This window comes from Hippichthys cyanospilos, chromosome 8, assembly GCF_059441005.1.
Source record: "Hippichthys cyanospilos isolate Australia breed blue-spotted pipefish chromosome 8, RoL_Hcya_1.0, whole genome shotgun sequence".
Classification (NCBI taxonomy): domain Eukaryota; kingdom Metazoa; phylum Chordata; class Actinopteri; order Syngnathiformes; family Syngnathidae; genus Hippichthys; species Hippichthys cyanospilos.
In genome coordinates, this window is record NC_142376.1 from 19,807,048 (window position 1) to 19,824,693 (window position 17,646).

The window sequence follows — 17,646 nt, forward strand, 5'->3', positions numbered from 1 at the left end:
TCAGAATCATTATCACGTTTCTGCTGAGCGTGTTGATGAGATGATCATTTGAATCAGGTCTGACGGGGCAAGAAACCTGGAAAACATGCAGGACAGCGGCCCTTGAGGACCGGATCTGGACACCCCTGACTTAAACGGTCCGTGATGATCAAACTCCATTTGTTAGCATCACAGTGAAACTTTACACTCACATTCAGAGCCGTGTGGCTTTCGTGCATCGCACTAGTTTGAAAAACACCACAAGACCGCTCTCAATGAGGACAGGGTGGTTGAATTTCCTCTATTGTTTGGTTTTGTGCATTCGGGCCCATGCTTGATTTTCCAAAACGTGCCACGGGTGACGTCATTGCACAGCGCACTTTCGATGCAGGAGCTGTCAGGAGAAGATTGATATTGTTGTATCTTCAATATCGTTTTGGGGACATATTTAATCGATTTAGATTATGGTAAATGAGATAGCTACTGTATAACCTCTGCGACCGAGCCATGTTATCTGGAACATAACATTTTTAGCTGACTGCAAATCATATACTGTACTGCAAAATTGATGATGAACTTTGCCTGGCAAGTATGATGTTTGTACTTTGACACTGAAACATCATTGAGTTCAAATATAGACTCTCCATAACTGAAATACATTGTGTGACAAACTATATCTAAGTAATATGGTTAGAAAAACATACTGTTGTTAAATGAAGTCTTTACTCTAAAAACGTGTTACATTTTGGTGAAACACATCATATTCAAGAAACATTTGTGTTTCATGTTTTTAAACATTTTTATTCAAATAAAACATAATTTACTGACTAAATGTTTTTGCACTATCCAACATTGTTATCAGCCAAGACTCAGATCTCGTTCTCAATTTGAAAAATCTGAAATTGCTGTATTCCTAACTTCAATTTCTAAGGTGCCCCCGATGGAGTGGTCGGTGAATAAGGGACACTCAACAGCACACTAAAAGCATGCTCATTTATGTCATGGCAGGGTGAGCAGAAGAGAGCATGGAGACCCCCAGATCGAGGAGCTGAATGTAGGTGAAGCTTCCGAGCCAGAAGGACGCGGAACTGGTGAGTCGGGAGAAATTGTTGTCCTGCTCCATCTGGGAGATGATGTAGTCCAAATGCAGTTTAGTTTGGAAAAAAAAAAATGCGGTTCTTTCATGTGCCACTAGATGGCAATAACACTTCATGACCATTTTCCTCAGCCTGGACAGGTCGGTGAATTGTCCATTAATGTTCAGTCGTTATGCCGATGCTTCTGCAGGAGCTGTAGCCACAGACTTTGATGGAGATGGTCGTTTAGAGCTGCTGGTCTCTCATGGTGAAAGTGCAGCGCAACCACTTTCTATCTACAAAGTCAATCTGGTGAGCGTGCGCAACTACTTTCTATCTATAAAGTCAATCTGGTGAGCGTTAATACAAAAGGGAAATCAACCCTCAAATATTCTTTTGACACTCTGATTTTATGTGTGTTCAGTATATGAGTCCGTATGCGTGTGTCTTATTTTATTTCTTAACCCCCTGGTTCGGTAGAGGTGGGGATACGTTTATACATGTTGTGGTTATTTATTTTTGACCCAACGGCCCTGTTTGAAGCTCCGTTTTTGCTCAATTGAAGAGCTGGCATTTGTGGCATTTTAGGCTGATTTACAAAACAAATGCAAACAGTAGGGCTGCACAATCATGCCCAAAAAAATAATCGCGATTATTTTGATCGATATTAAAAACACGATTATTCATCATGTTTGGTCAAACATGTCTATTTTTTAAACAAGCAGCACATACCAAGGCTACAAGCCTTAAAAATTAAAATAAATAAATAAAAAAACCCATATAATAATTGATAATAAACTCATAATAAACTCGGCACACAGCTAACTTACTTGCCGAGTGAAAACGAATGAATTAAGCCTTGTTAGAACCAAGAACATTATTTACTTTTAAGAGGATTTTAATCAATTAGCAGTTAAAATGTAATCTTTGGTCATCTCAAACCAAATTTATTCCAAATATATGCCAATCGTAATTTTCAAAATGGTCTCAATTGAAAGTTTGATTTGACATGTAGGTAGCAGGCTATTTAAATGTTAATATTGCAGAGGAGCAGCTTAATTAATCGTGGCAGCCAATATCATGATCGTGATTAAAATTCGATTAATTGTCCAGCCCTAGCAAACAGTAAACGTATTACAATCAATACTCAAAATATTTTAGTTTGTTCAGTCAATAGCGCCAAAATATCTTGAATAACACACTGAATGGCACACAATGTCTCAAGAATCTTTTGAGAGTCCTCCTAACTGGTGTGTGTCCTAAAGGGAACCACAAACTCATGGCTGCGTGTGATTCCCCGGAGCAAGTTTGGTTCTTTCGCCAGAGGGGCTAAAGTGGTGGTGTACACAAAGAGAAGTGGTCCACACACACGTATCATCGATGGAGGGTCAGGGTACCTCTGTGAAATGGAGCCTGTAGCACACTTCGGACTCGGTAAGAAGAAAGATCTTGCCAAGTGAGTGTGATTTGGCTGTAAAATATATGTAAAGGCATGCCGAGATGAGTTAAATGTCACTCAAATTGTGTCTGGGTTCTGACTCATCACCCGTCACCTGACAATGACAGAAGCTGCATATTGAGGACCTATGGTGTCCTCCATTTCATGGCCATGTGTCCAACCACTTTCACACAACATGTGCTTGGTTTCTGCTCTTGCTACAACTGAAAAACATTAATTGCATAAATATATAGCTCATCACTGCCTGATTAACAGTGAGGCAAAATGTAAACATGTAATCCTACAGGAACAAGTCAGTTGATTATTAAAATGGATGACATATCCAGTGATGACGTGCAGATGGTGAGAAATAGAATAAGCAGTCAGGAAGTACAACTTGTACTGTGTAAAGCATCGGGTTTTTACCTCCAGCGTGATTGGACACCCAAGGGAAAGTGAGGTATCTCTTCTTGGGATTGGGGAGGACAGGTGCTGGCGCTGGAAGCTAGCCTGTTCTGTGACGTACTGGCGTTCACTTCGGCCCACCCAAGACCAGATCGTCTCTCCAAGGCCTCCCCCGGAAGGCCCTAAATACAAACACAAACCACAACAGCAGTCTTTTGGCACCATCCTGAACTCACAAGAGAAGTGCACACTTGCTAAAGGCATCAGTCACTCTCCACCTCTCAACCACAGAGTGACATATGGGAGCAAGGAAAGTTGAAATATTTTTTAGCCATACCTGCTGGCTAGATTGCTGTCTGACAAGATAACCTGTGTTTACACTACAACTGTCGCTTGAATTAACGTTCTTGCGGAAGAAGAGAGCCTTCCGTTGAAAATATGGCTGCTTATGAAAACATAATACAGGACAGTGCAAAAATCAACCTCTCTGACAAAGATGTAAATCCCTAACTATGGAAACGATACATGGCTTTCAAAGCCAATGCCATTCAGTTGCAGTCAGCAATTTGATGTTCAGTTGTGTTTGTATCCATTTTACTCGCTGTTATCCCAGAAAAATGGAAACGCCAGATGATATCAACATAGAGTTCTACAAAATTCATCAATGTGCCACCCTTTTAAATTGGTTGTGGGCATACTGTAAATAAACTAAACAATAAAAAGCTAAAAAAGCTTTATACTAATTTCAGAGCATTATGACTTTGGAAGAAACCCTACACTGTACGTGCCTTTCATATAAAGCGATTCGATACATAGAGTATCTTGATACATTTTCATCAGGCGTGACAAATGTGATATTTGTGGGTATACTGCATGTAAACTGATATGTAGTTGTACAAGAACAACAAATAGGAGTGTTGTATGTAACAGTCATGGTTTACCGTTTATATACAATGATTCTCGATAAGGAAAAACACAGTTGTAATCCAAATAGAAACGCTGAGAACCTGTACATAAATTAAGTTTATACCTGCTATCAAATCTATGTAGCATTCAGTTACCCTTAAGTACATATAAGATTACCATATGATCTGCGCTTATCCATATAAGGCAAAGATGTGGCCACAAACGTCGAAGTGTATTGGCCAGATGGCGTCTCAGTTGCTCGACCCTTGGAACCGTCAGAGATCAACTCTGTGCTCGAGATCCACTATCCAAGAGATGATGATGAGGTCACCCCCACTGTGGAAATAGAGGTACAGTGGTCCCACATGGTCACATCAACCCCCGCATCATTAAAGCATAAAAACACATTCCATTGCTTTTTTTTCTACACATCGGGGTAACAGAGTTTCTTTTGCAGTGTGGTCCTGGCTTTACACTGAATGAAAATGGACGCTGCATCGGTAAGTTGAAAACTTTCTGCTACTTATGGTGGTCATGTGTCCAAATCATCAAGACCAGAGTCTTTCCCTCCACTTTTTCCGCCTCAGATAAAGATGAATGTACCCAGTTTCCCTCTGTGTGCCCCTCTGACCGCCCCATTTGCACCAACACCTATGGCAGCTTTAAATGCCGTGCCAAGAGAAGATGCAACCAGGGCTTCGAGCCCAACGATGATGGCTCTGCATGTGTGGGTGAGTGAACAAGGCGTGTCCCACCTAAGCAGGGTGACTAGATGTTCAAAATTAAAGACCATGACACTACGATTTAGCTAAATATTATCTGCGCTGTATAATGAATTCTCACCAGGACCTATTTCGAACAAATGTAACAGCTAGTCAATATGGTAACGGGTGGTTGTGTTCATACTTTAGCTGAGGGGTTCTCAAACATTTTGGAGTAAGGGACCCCTTCTAGAAAGAACATTTTCTAAGAAAGCCTATTTCAAATGTATGCAAAAAATAAATAAATAAATATTTTTCTGATCTGATCTGATTTTTGCAAATCACATAACTTATAAGGTGTTAATACATACCCCTCACAATGCGTATGTACTAGCCATTGCTGTTTGATGGATTGAATGAATATTTCTATAATATTGGAGATGTGTTCAGTGAATGCACCTTGAGTCAACGGCAAATGTGAGTGAGTGCTTAATTGATATAAAAAAATAAAAGACACCTGGACAAGACCTGAGTGCATGTGCATGAGGTCAATCTGGCCTAGACTGATACCACAATTCCAAGTAACTAGCTCTGTTGCGATTCCAAGTTGCATGTGAACTGTGTTGAAATGTCACAGATGTAACAGTGAAACAAAAATGCTATGCGGTGTCTTTAAAGCTTTCCTAGCAAATATTTCATTTCTGGGAATGAAGCGAGATCCGGTCGGAGCAAGATACAAATATGACTATCCGTGGCTAAAAACGCAAACCTTGTCGAAATTCACACATGAACGGCATAAGCATTGCCAACAGCCTCTCAGATATCCACAATCTCAGACTCAGAATCGTCTTTATTGCACAATTGTATTTAGTTACAGCCACAAGCCACTATAACAAAAACAACATTTAGGACATAACGCATACTGTAGGTACAGAGTCATTAAGTAATGTAAGAATAGCATTCATATAGATGTACCAAACGACAGCTCTTCAAAATGTTCCAGTCGTTAAACTCTCCTTTATTTCTCACCTGGACCCTCTCCTTGTAGTATTACAACTTTAAAAAAGTAAGCAGAAAAGTGAAAAACAAATCAGAGGCCTGCCAGAGTCCCATAATGAGTGGCCTTCAACCTCAAGGGTTCCTCAATACTGGATTGGTGTCAACTGTGTTAACATCTCTGGCCCGGTCTGAGCTTTGCACCCCACCGTCTTGCATGACTAATCCTTCCGCCCCATGTGATTCCGTTGTCAGCCATAAAGGCACAGATGTTGGCCAATTTTTCTCTCTCTGCAGCCCAGGTGGCTTACTTTGGGAAGACGCGGTCTTCTGCGGAACGCACATGGACACCCGTTTCTCTATGGCTTTCACCCATCGCCGTTCTTCTTCTCATCTGGAACCGTCTCCAGAGTGGACTACTGTAAGCACCTCCTTTCTCCGCTTTGACAAGGATGTACAGAAACTCTCGAAGAAAACATTCTATCCTCCTCCTCTTCACCCTAAAACAAGCTCTGTGGATCAGTGATCTCAGTCGTCTTTTCAACCATGCGTCACTTTTGGGACTCGACGGGAACTTACAGGGAGCATGCTAGAACTAAATGTGTTCGAGCCGTATATCACTCTTGTCATCACCTGGTATTTATCTGAGTGGGATTTGAGCGGAGTCCAAGTCAATAAGTGGTGGCTGCGGCAAATTAAAAACCGCTGCACTAAACCCACCGGCTCCATCGGCCACATTCATTAGGGACACTGAGGCTGCCGTTTGTACGTATGTTCACAAAGCCGCGCTCATTCTGCGTTTGGGCTTATTGGGGTGCTGAGGAACACCAGGTCTCCGAGCTACAAGTTGTGAGGGTGTGAGTGTACAGTGTTTGTGTGTGGGTGTGTGTGTGTGGGTGTGCTAGGGAACATATGCCAGACCATCTGTCATTGGTGGTGGGTTACGTTTCATTAACTATTAATAATTCGAAGATGAACACTTTCTTGTTGTGTGTTGGCACGAGGTTGAATTTTATTTACGAGAATCCACATGACACCGCACAAAAAACCCTAAGCACTTTATTATATTTAATTCCATCAACATGAGCTTCACTATATCTCTTGCTGCTCCCTGCATGTCTTAGAATAGATTTAACATTTAAATCAAAACATGGCAGCCATGCAATTTAATTCCAACCTTTTTTTTTTTTTCATGAAATACTATATTATCATTTTGATATAATTTAACAGTTGTTAGTATTTGAAAGTTAGTTTGGGCATAAAATGCTTTCATTAGAATCATTCACTAAAGCCCAACTATACGCATGTTGAACATACCCATTAGAACTACTCTATATTTAGCAAAGTATTACTATAAAAGTCATTTGCTTTGAGAAATCCTCATGGCCGTCTTGAAATCATTTTACATAGTTCACCGAGTGACTTTCAAAGACATTACTTTCAAGGATAATATTCTTTTTTTTTTTTTATTTATTTATTTTTTTTACTAAGCAACATTATTTCCCAAAGTAAAATCTCCTTGGAAATCAAATCAAGGCAAAGTGACCATTTAATGTTGCCCGGGAGAATTTTCCTGCCCATTTCACAAAGGTCATGACGACAGCATAAACGATACACATGAAATGTGCACTTTTAAAACTAGTTGAGGAACGGTCGCAGAATATGGTCACAAAAAGGACTGTAATTAATTGTTGGCACTCAATTCACAAAATATTCTCTTTGAAAGATTAATATCTTATGATTAACCATCTGTACACATGCTTTATGCTCCAGGGTTACATTACATAATTAACACATCGTTTCAATATCTATATAATTGAACATGATCGTATTCGCGACTCATTTTGCAAATAAAGTGTTTACGTCTCTCAAGTGTTTACATCTCTCTTCTACCCAGTGTGCAAAATACCGAATGGTGCCCAAAATGTTCTGCTGCGCACGCGAATGGTGGGTGCTATGTTGGAAAGTGGCAACATACGGGAAACTGGCTTGACAAACTAGAACATAATGGTAAATTTAAAAAAAAAAAAAGTGTATTAATTTAAAAAACATTCAATGAAAGTTTTATTTGTGTACATAGAAATATTAAGACTATTCATGAAATAAACACACGTAGTGTTGTAACTTTCATTAAATAATTGGCCAGTCAATTAGATTGATTCAAAATACAATGGCACCTTTACTTTCTTGTTACGAAAAATTCAGGTTATGAAACACCTCGGTGGAAAAATATTGTCTCCAGTAACAAGAGAAAATTCAAGATACAAAAGGGGACATTGTTGTCATGTAATATGAGAAATGAGACACTAGCGCTCACGCCAACATGACTGTAATGTAATATGTTATCACAACCCAGTGATGTATTCCATATTTGTTACAGTATGTGATGTATTTTTAGTATTTATTAATAGGACAGCCTGCCCACAAACGAGAAACTAGATTTTTTTTGCACTGATTTTTACTGTGGTCTTACACTTTTCATCTTTACTCATGTCATCCACTCTTCCCACGAACAATTTACACCGAAGAACGAACGAACATAATATTGACATCAGCCACAGTACATATTCACAAAAAAACTCACATGTAACATACAACTTTGGGGTGTCGCGTCTGACGTTAGTGTTGTTAGCGTGTTGTTACCACTTTAACAATGACATCTCACATGAAGCACTTCGCATGACCCCAAACTAAACTTAAGTAAACGTACATGCACAAAATACTCCCAAATTAAATCTCCCGTGGACTTGTAACTGATTCCAAGTCCAAAAACTTACAAATTAAACGACTTAAAAATGTAGCTCTCTCTGTACTAATCACCAGCACAACAGCACCATCTCAAGGCAAACAAGTGAAGTGCTTTCATATTGTCAACTGCTACAATGAATGATTAATTTAAGGTACCACTGTAATACAGTACAGTACAATACATTTGAAATATTTTATATATATTTAACTCTTCAAATCTGGTCCTTGAGCACATATGTTTGCCCATCCCCTAACAGTACAAGATTAGAATTCATAGCACAAGAAGAGAAACTATCCTTCATAGCTGCATGATTGTTAAAACAGTCTGAATAACTAGTTTGGCTCCTACTATGACGAAAAGATTAAGCGGTTGATGGTGTGTTCCCTAAAATTTCCAAAACTTTCTCCAAGGGTGAATCTCCTTGGAATACCCACAATTTTCATGCAAATGACTGCCTTTGCCATCATCACAGAGCTTTGTCATGTGTTTTTGGTCAAGATTTGAAAAAAGGTCCTTCAGGAAAATGTATGAGATTGTGTGATTCATGGACATCTTAAATATTTTGTGCACTTTTGTCAAAAGCGTCACATATTTTATCAAAGTTAACAAAGCTGGGCATGAAATAATCAATTTGTGTGTTAACTCACTAGATCCAAACCACAAAAAACACCTGTAAATATATGTATAAAAAGAGAGATCACAGATGTTTTTAATGACAACTAAATGGCACTGAAACAATTTAAGTCTCACACAGAGGATGCTGGATAGAACTGCAATGGTGTCATGGGGTCTGCAAGCCAAGGAACTGTTACAGAGAGTGTAAGCAGCTGGGCCGTGCAGATTACATTCAATCAAATCCAGTATTTTACATATTTTGCTCATTTGCGACTGAACGGTTTCACTGAATCTTTTTTTTTCCTGTCATTTGTGTTCAGTTTCTCTTGCCTGCGCAATAAAAATCTCTATTGGTTTTAAATGTCAGTTCTTAAGATTCAAGAGTTTTATTGTCATATGCACAGTAATACCACACAATGAAATTCTTATTCTGTTCACTTCTCCAAGCAGACTACATTCCATAATCAAGCAAATTAATAAAGTAGGCAATAAAACAAACCACATTACCAATGTTTTGAATCCATATGGGTTTTTCTGCTCTCCTCATTGTCTCCTCCCAGTCAGTAATAGAATCTAGTTTGAGCGTTTTACCACTCTGATCATTCAGAGTCCACAATGTAGTTCCTAGATAAGCTAATGCTGTATTCTCGCCAAAAGTGAAAAATCCCTTTGTTGGGCTCATTCGGCTTTCGGTCGCCTGGTGTAAACTGCTGCCGTTAGGCTTATACACATATTCACGCGAGGGGCAGGGGTGGGGTTGTCTTGCAGTTTACAGTGGATCGGGAAAGAGTGAGAACCACTGTGAACCACTTCTTTTCAGAGATGTACCGTAACCAGTCTTTTTTTCTACAGCACCATTCTTTTGATTCCTTTTTATCTTGAGTGTCCCTCGCTTTGCAGCAAAACACATCTGACGGAAAAAAAAAAAAAATACAAATTCTATGTCACAATCAAGTGGCCGATACTGTACTAATGTGCTGCTACTGTTGCACTTGGCACAGTAACTACAGTTCAACAGCTGTTAAAAAATAAATGTAAATACTGCACATTCCCAGTGTCCCAAGTTCCCCCTCCGCCATTCGACAAGCCCGGTGATTGCTTTCTTGGCTCTGTTTTTGTATTGAAAGCTCAGCTGGCCGTGTTGTAAAGCTTTGGTTGTCTGCAAACCGACCGCCATAATTCATTCCTGCCCCCTGTGTGAGACGTTGAATGTTTCTGAAGCATATTGGCTGTTGCGACGCAAAGTGGGACAAAAGTCAAATTTGCGATCAGGCAAAACTAGCGGAATTTGGTGTCATCTCACCAATGCATTTTGAGAGCAGGAAGAAGAAGCACCACTTTATTTTTCTTGTCATTTATGGGGTCTTCTCAAGAGTTTAAGAATAGGAATTTGTGTGCTCTACTTAAGGCATGATTCTGTAACAACTTTTTTTGTATGTCCCTATGTACAAAACTGGGCATTTGTGTATGTGTGTGTTAAATTTGTGAAGAGGATAAGGCACATTAAAATTATCTGTGTAACTTAATGCAATATTTAGCTAAATGCACTTTTTCCCCTTGGATAAAGCCATCCCATCAGGGATCATGGCAAAGGCCACTAACTTTGAAAATCCATTAGAAGACTTGTCAAATTAGTGGTCCTATTTTGCAAAGTGTAGAGTATTTTTTTTCCTCCAGCTAATTCTCAAGGAAAATATAAAGCGGAAAATGATAGCAACACATATCTCTGCTCAACCACTTTAGACTAATCTGGAAGAAGGATTATATGGTTTAGGGGACAAGTGGATGGATACACAATGACAGAAAATCATCAATCAATGCAATAAGAGAATTCTGTGATACATTATGGTTCAAGTGGAATTTCATCCTGCAAAAAAACATTATCAAATGGATTGTGTAATGGAGCCATTATCTGAAAGTGTGTGTAGGTGTGCGTGCATGTGTGTGTGTGTGTGTGTGTGCCTCTTTATATGCCCTCATGATGAAACAAGCTGCTTCTATGTGCAAACTTAAACAACATTGCAACACAATGTCCAAGTTTGTGTCAAACAACCTGCATGCTTTTAATCACAAATCGTCTTAGCATTTAATCACAATTTAGCACACAATGCCAACATTCAACTTCAGTACTGAAAACCACAAGAGTACAGCAATACAGGTGGCAATGTAGTATAGTACACTGATGATTTTCCTGAAAGGAAATGAGCTCAAGTGGATATGTTAAAGAATAAATAGAACCAGAACTTTTGGTATGTTTACATTGCATTTGTAGCTGTAGTCTAAGGGTTTATTTTGATTTGAAAATGAGCTTAGGTACATATGTATACTCAGTGTTGGGCAAGTTATTTCAAAACTGTAATGCATTATTTATTACGGATTACTATTTATTACTGATTACTGTCATTTCAAAGTAATTACACTGCTATTGCATTACCTTTATATTACTCACACCACCATAACTGGAAATATACATTTGCCATTCTAAATGCAGCTCATTACACATCCACTGAAAAGTTGGCCTAAGCCTAAAACCAGTACAAATCATTGAATCTGTAATTGTATTGTAAACCTTTAAAGATAAAATACACAATCTTTTTTTTTGTGTATTTTAATCCATTTATAATTTAGCTTCATAGTAAAATGATGCATTGTTTATGCTATAGGCAAAAAAAGTTGGTGCATTTCACAATTTCAATGTTAATATTCAAATTCAACATCAGTTGGACAGGTTAGAGACATGTCAATGTCAAAAATAGATGGTTTCGGTGGGGCTAACGTTAGAAGCTAGCTTACAGCATTGTTAAGATGTTTAACGTACTGGCTAACGTGAGTTTTGTATTCTTCATCTTGATAGACATTGACCATAACTATTTATAGACCATTATTAATATCAATTGTACAGTGAACATTAGCGTTAGCTTACCTTGTCATTATTGCTAATTGCGACAGGAATCTTGCTGACAAAGTTTCCAATGCCGGTGAATGTTGTATGTTGAAATGTCATCCTATCAGCCAGAATGCAATGCTCCGCGTGTTTTCTTTTTGCTAACTCCACGTTACTATGGCCCCTCTCGAAATGGTTGTCAAATAATTGGTCCTATTTCGCGAAATGTAGTTTTTTTAGGTGTTGCGCACATAGTGCACCTGAAGACTTTGTACCCAGACTTTTTTCCATCGATCTTGCTGTGGTTTGGGCGAATTTGAGAGGGAAAAAACCCCCCCACCACTTCCAGTCTTAAAATGCATTGTAATGCATTACAGTACTTTACTCTCATTTGTAATGAGTACAATATTAATATTGTATATGTACAATATGGACTTTTTTCCATCGATCTTGCTGTGGTTTGGGCGAATTTGAGAGGGAAAAAAACCCCACCACTTCCAGTCTTAAAATGCATTGTAATGCATTACAGTACTTTACTCTCATTTGTAATGAGTACAATATTACAGTGGCGGTCAGTGCCTTTCACACTTAGGCCTTCAGTGATTCGGCCCCCTCAGCAGCACACGTACGTATTACTGGGCTACACAGGCTATTTTCTGGAGCATTAAACATTAATAAACCTGCATCACCAATTGGCACTTATCATTATATGTGATACTGCCAGAATTTAAAAATATAATGATAATTTTAGATTATTTGTCCACACAGATTTATGAAGTCATGTCGGTGCGGCATGTTGGCGACGGTTGAGGGAAGGTGGATCCCAAATGCAGGGAGGCAGGAAGAGATGCTATATTACTCGCAGAAACTTGGTGAAACACAAAACACTACAGCTACACGAGAGCTGGAACACGCTCATGACAGGTGACACAAATCGAGTAGATTTGTAAAGCGCGTAGATTGGAATTTTTTGCAGGTCTGGCTTCGGTGTACGCTGTGCCTCATGGTTGCCGTTACCTTACAGTTGCGCAAAATGTTTTATTTTTTTTTCAATATGTTTATTTATTTATTTCCAATATTAAACATGGTGGATCAATATAGCACTGCCTTAGTGCAGTGAGCATCCAGTCACATCACGTTCATCGTGAGGCCTCTAGGTGGCAAACATGGCTCGATTGACTATTACAGCTGTCTATTAAGCATTATTAAGCATTATTATTGTGTTGATGCAAATGCCCTGGCTTCTGGCGAAGGCAGATTTCACAAAGCATAGTGACACAAGTTAGGTGAATTCTAATTGGTTAAAAACTCTAAAATAAAACTACAGCACTGCAAGAAGCGGAACCACATGAATATAAAATTACACGAAAAGAACTGAATATGGAGAATAATTATATATATATATATATATATATATATATATATATATATATATATATATATATATATATATATATATATATATATATACACACACACACACACACACAGTGGGCCCCCGGTTTACGAATTCCCTCTTTTACGAACTATTCATCTTACGAACGTGGACCGCAGTGTTTTTTGTCCCCCTCTTACACACTAACCTTTCGTCTTACTAACAATCCAACATCCCGGTCAATGCATCCGTACTATTTTTTTCGCTTTGCTGCATCAACTAAATCAACTGTTCTCGCATGTCACGGTAACGCCGATATGCTATTGCTCTTACAACGTCACAGTCACTGTCTCAGTCACGGTGTCAGTCACGGAGATGCCGATATGCTATTGGTCGATTAAGGTCAGCGTCCGGGTCTCAGTCACGGAGATACGGATATGCTATTGGCCGGCATCACGTCAATCACCGAAATGCCGATTTGCTATTGGCCGAACGCCTTCATCTACCTTGATGGCACAGCTGGTCGGTGTGTTGTGAAGACTTTGCAAACTGTTAGACATGGCTTCTAAAATTGCTAGTGGCGGTAAAGGAAGAAGTAAGAGGATGATGACAATAGAAACAAAAAAAAACCCAAAAAAATACAAAGGAGGCGCACGCATAGTTAACCTTGCTAGTGAGTATGGTCGTAACCGCTCGGCAATCTTCTAAGGCAGTGGTCCCCAACCTTTTGATCACTGCGGCCCGGTCAACACCTTAAATTTAGACTGCAGACAGGGGGGGCAATACTCGCCTGCCAAAAAATAAAAGTTGCAATGTCGCAATTGAGTGGCCGAGACCGTGCTAAATATTGTGCTGACAATGCTGCGCTATCGTTAACTTAGCACAGTAACTACAGTTCAACAGTTGTTAAGTGAAGCAAACACTGCACATACCAATTGTCCCAAGTTCTCGCTTCTGCCTTTCGACAAGCCAGGTGAGGGCTCTTGCTTGGCTCTGTTTCGTATTGAAAGCTCAGCTGGCCGTGTTGGATCGCTCCCGGTGACCGCAAAGCAGCCGCCACGATTCATTCCTGCCCCCTGCGTGAGCCGTTGAATGTTCCCGAAGTTGATTGAAACGCGGAAAAAGTAAATAAAAAATAACTTCACTCGAAAGGCGCTTCTCGTGGCCGCGCGCGGCCATTTGCGTTGCTCCATTCGCGTCCACCGCGTTGCCCGACGTGCATTCGCGCCCAGTCACGCGGAGTCTATTGACTACAATACAAAACGCTCCGCTTGTTCGCCTCGTTCGCGTTTGGTGCACGCGCACCATTAAACTAAATCATCTCCAAAACATTATTTCGTGTGCAGCCCACGCGGCCCGGAACCAGTTGATCCACGGACCAGTACCGGTCCGCAGACCGGGGATTGGGGACCGCTGTTCTAAGGGCAAGACTTTCCTTGCTAGGGTACGGACCTCGGTCAACAACAAAATGGAGAGGCTTCTTTTATAATGGATTAAAGAGAAGGAAATCGCCGGTGATATGTTCTAGTTTGAGAAAAGTTCTCGTTTAAGAAAATAAATAAATAAATTCTGCACGTTCGTCTCTACTCCCCTCCAGCTCAAGTCGCGTCGCCCCACAGGTAAATGTCATTTTTCCTTTGTATATTTATAATATTTAATTTAACTGTACAGTAGATTATGTTACAAATTTTTAATATGTGTATAAAAACGTGATGTTTTTACTTTTTACTTTACTAAGGTTTTTGCACGCATTGCACGCATTCACTAATTAACATAGGTTTGGATTGCCCGTCATACGAGCAATTCGAGTTACGAGCGTAGCCGCTGAAAAGGATTACGTTCGTAACACGGGGGCCTACTGTATATATATATATATATATATATATATATATATATATATATATATATATATATATATATATATATATATATATATATATATATGTATACACACACACACACACACATATATATAGCAATTTTCTTTGTTTCTATTTTTTTTTCTGGAACAAAAGTGTGATATACTGTCTAGCATATTTCACAAGAGATTAGTGATGTCTAAATAAATCCTCTTATAGGAAACAATAATTTTTGTCTTTGATGGTTTTCCATTTGGCTTCCTGTTGCAATGGAGCAGCACAGAGGATAATTGTTCCGGTCCGTCAACCCACAGAAAAATGCATGCAGATTTGAATCTCACATTCACATAGGTGTATGGGTCCAAAATATGATCAATGAAGACTTAACTTCACCGTAGGATTGAATGTGCGTGATTAAATATCATGATTTGCCAGTTGTGTTATTCAGCGTTCAGTCCCCTTTGTATCCTGATTAAAAGCAAAAAGAAAATAGAGTGGTAGATAATCATATAGGCTCATTTGGTGACATTTGATTGCATTTGACTCTGGCTGATGTAAAGAGGTGGCTGATGTAAAGAGGGTGATTAAAGCAATTCAAATTACATGATGAAGCATCAGCAGGATTGCCACTGACTGCTGGGTTAATAGCTTTAATTACAGACCATTTTCATCATATTAGGACAGCATGAGTAATAAAACAAGCTAAATTCATTTGCAGTACGATTGAAATTAGATACGTCATTTATGTTTCCCTAAGCAGGTCTAAACACAAATATGTCTGTATCGCTATGAAGGAAGATAATTTGTCACATGTGATTTTTAAACTGTAAACACAGGTTTCTATCTTTATATTGGAGGGGGGGGGGGGGGGTGATAGATTGCTGTCATTTAAAACATTTTTTTTTTTTATACCAACATTAACAAGCAGGGCAGAAGTAAAATATATTAAGATGGCTAGACTGAACCAGTTCCAGTTCCGGTTTTAAAGTTAGAATTTCAAAATATGTTGAAAGCATGCATTAAAATCTTGTCATATGCTGTTAAACTAAGAAACATCTTGCATTATTCCAAAAGCTGCTTTGCAATGAGAAGAATCATCTATACATTTTGTGAATGTTGGAGTACTGAAAAGGCACATTTTAATTTTGAGCTTAGTATTTTGTGTTACAAACGGCAAAAAAAAACAAAAAACAATATGGAAAATGAGTCTGGGGTTTAAATCCTTTACCATTCCTATTCAAGTGTAGCTTGAATTACAAGTTTAATTAGTTTAATTGGTAACTCAAAACACTATAAATCATCTTTCCATACTGAACTAAATGAAAACGCCATTAATCCATTCCAATGCCCCAAAAATCACCCACCTATATTGTACAGTACTGTACTGTAACAGCATTGCATTTAATAGACACATCCATGAAAAACACATTTCAGTAGTTTGTAAAGAATTAAACAGTCTGGTGCATCGTGATATTTCAATGGGCATCAAGCTGCTCATTCTGCCAACTGTATTTTGATCAAAGGGCAGTTTTATGAATATACTGCACGGATTTCATAATTCAGTAGAATGTCACAATTGCATTACTTTTTTCTGCAGAGGATAAAGAATACATGTCTGTGTGAGTCATGTAACATGTAACTGTGTGTTCACGTACATTGTATGTTGTTTACATAAATTGATAATTAAGACTCTAGTTTCCTTAACCTGTCTATGGCATTTTGCAAAGTGTATTACCATTAATTCGTGTTGGTGCCTGTTACACAAGCATTTGGAAAGAGAAGTCCAGGCTTTTGTCTGATACCCCGTTGCAACTTTGTGTTTGACGCATGAAATATAAGCTCACAATGGAGCACTTCATTAAAAGCACTGCACTGCCTGTGCCAAGCACAGCTGCCATTCTCAATCATCTTACAACACTGCAGCAACGTAGTTTGCAGACTTTCTACTCATTCACCAGGAAAAGCATTTCAACCAATCAATAGCGGTTTATTTTCTCTGAGACAGATGGTGTAAAAGACGACCTATATTTCTTGTTTACAGCAGGAACATCGTAGAGGATGTCGAAAGGTCTGAAAGGTGTGCAGCCAAAGAAGGGGAATTTGAAAACTTGAACACGAAAGTAATAAAGCAAAAACAACCAAATGAACAATGTGCAGGGGGGAAAATGAGCCCTATGAGAAGGCTGTGAGCTGCTGAATGGTGTCAACGTGACTTTTGGACACGCTCACAGGTGTGGGGATGTCGAAATGTGCCAAAACATTTTCTTCATTGGCTTTACAAGTGCGCCATGATGGATTGTAGACCTAAACACACACACACAGACACACACACCTACATTTACACACGCACACACACACACATGCACACAAAGATAACTGTGCTTGTCCTTATTAGTGTTGTGGGTTAGCTGGAACCTAGCCCACCAATATTTTAGGTGAGCGGCACCCTGGACTTTTTTTTTGCCTCTCCAAGAGGCAATTTTGAGTGTTCAGTGAACCCACGAAGCAAAGTGTTATCCATTTGCTTACAGATGTTTTGTCTAATTGACAAAATATTATTGATATAAATATTAATATCTACCGGTAATCAATTGTCTGACATTTAAATCATTTTTATCTAGCCATGCGTTACTTCAAAAAAAAATTACAGAAGGAAAATGGTC

General features: G+C 39.0%; 1 protein-coding gene and 1 long non-coding RNA gene across 3 annotated transcripts in view; one reads left to right on the forward strand and one right to left on the reverse strand.

Moving 5' to 3' along the window:
* Nucleotides 1–10,346, forward strand: part of LOC148420483 (cartilage acidic protein 1-like) — a 48,113-nt gene extending 37,767 nt beyond the window's left edge. Inside the window, exons 9-15 of one of the 2 annotated variants that reach the window (XM_088422070.1) lie at nt 988–1,070; nt 1,267–1,367; nt 2,321–2,489; nt 4,009–4,154; nt 4,262–4,304; nt 4,392–4,535; nt 5,799–10,346. In XM_088422070.1, the coding sequence (XP_088278196.1) occupies nt 988–1,070; nt 1,267–1,367; nt 2,321–2,489; nt 4,009–4,154; nt 4,262–4,304; nt 4,392–4,535; nt 5,799–5,926 (814 nt within the window). In that variant the 3' untranslated portion in view covers nt 5,927–10,346. The remainder of the gene's footprint in view (nt 1–987; nt 1,071–1,266; nt 1,368–2,320; nt 2,490–4,008; nt 4,155–4,261; nt 4,305–4,391; nt 4,536–5,798) is intronic. The other variant, XM_088422071.1, reaches the window with a different exon arrangement.
* Nucleotides 250–4,113, reverse strand: LOC148420484 (uncharacterized). The gene is made up of 3 exons (XR_015866462.1): nt 3,982–4,113; nt 2,920–3,080; nt 250–373 (listed from the first exon to the last, which is right to left on the reverse strand). It is a non-coding gene; the product is annotated as an uncharacterized LOC148420484 (long non-coding RNA).
* Nucleotides 10,347–17,646: the final 7,300 nt, after the last annotated feature.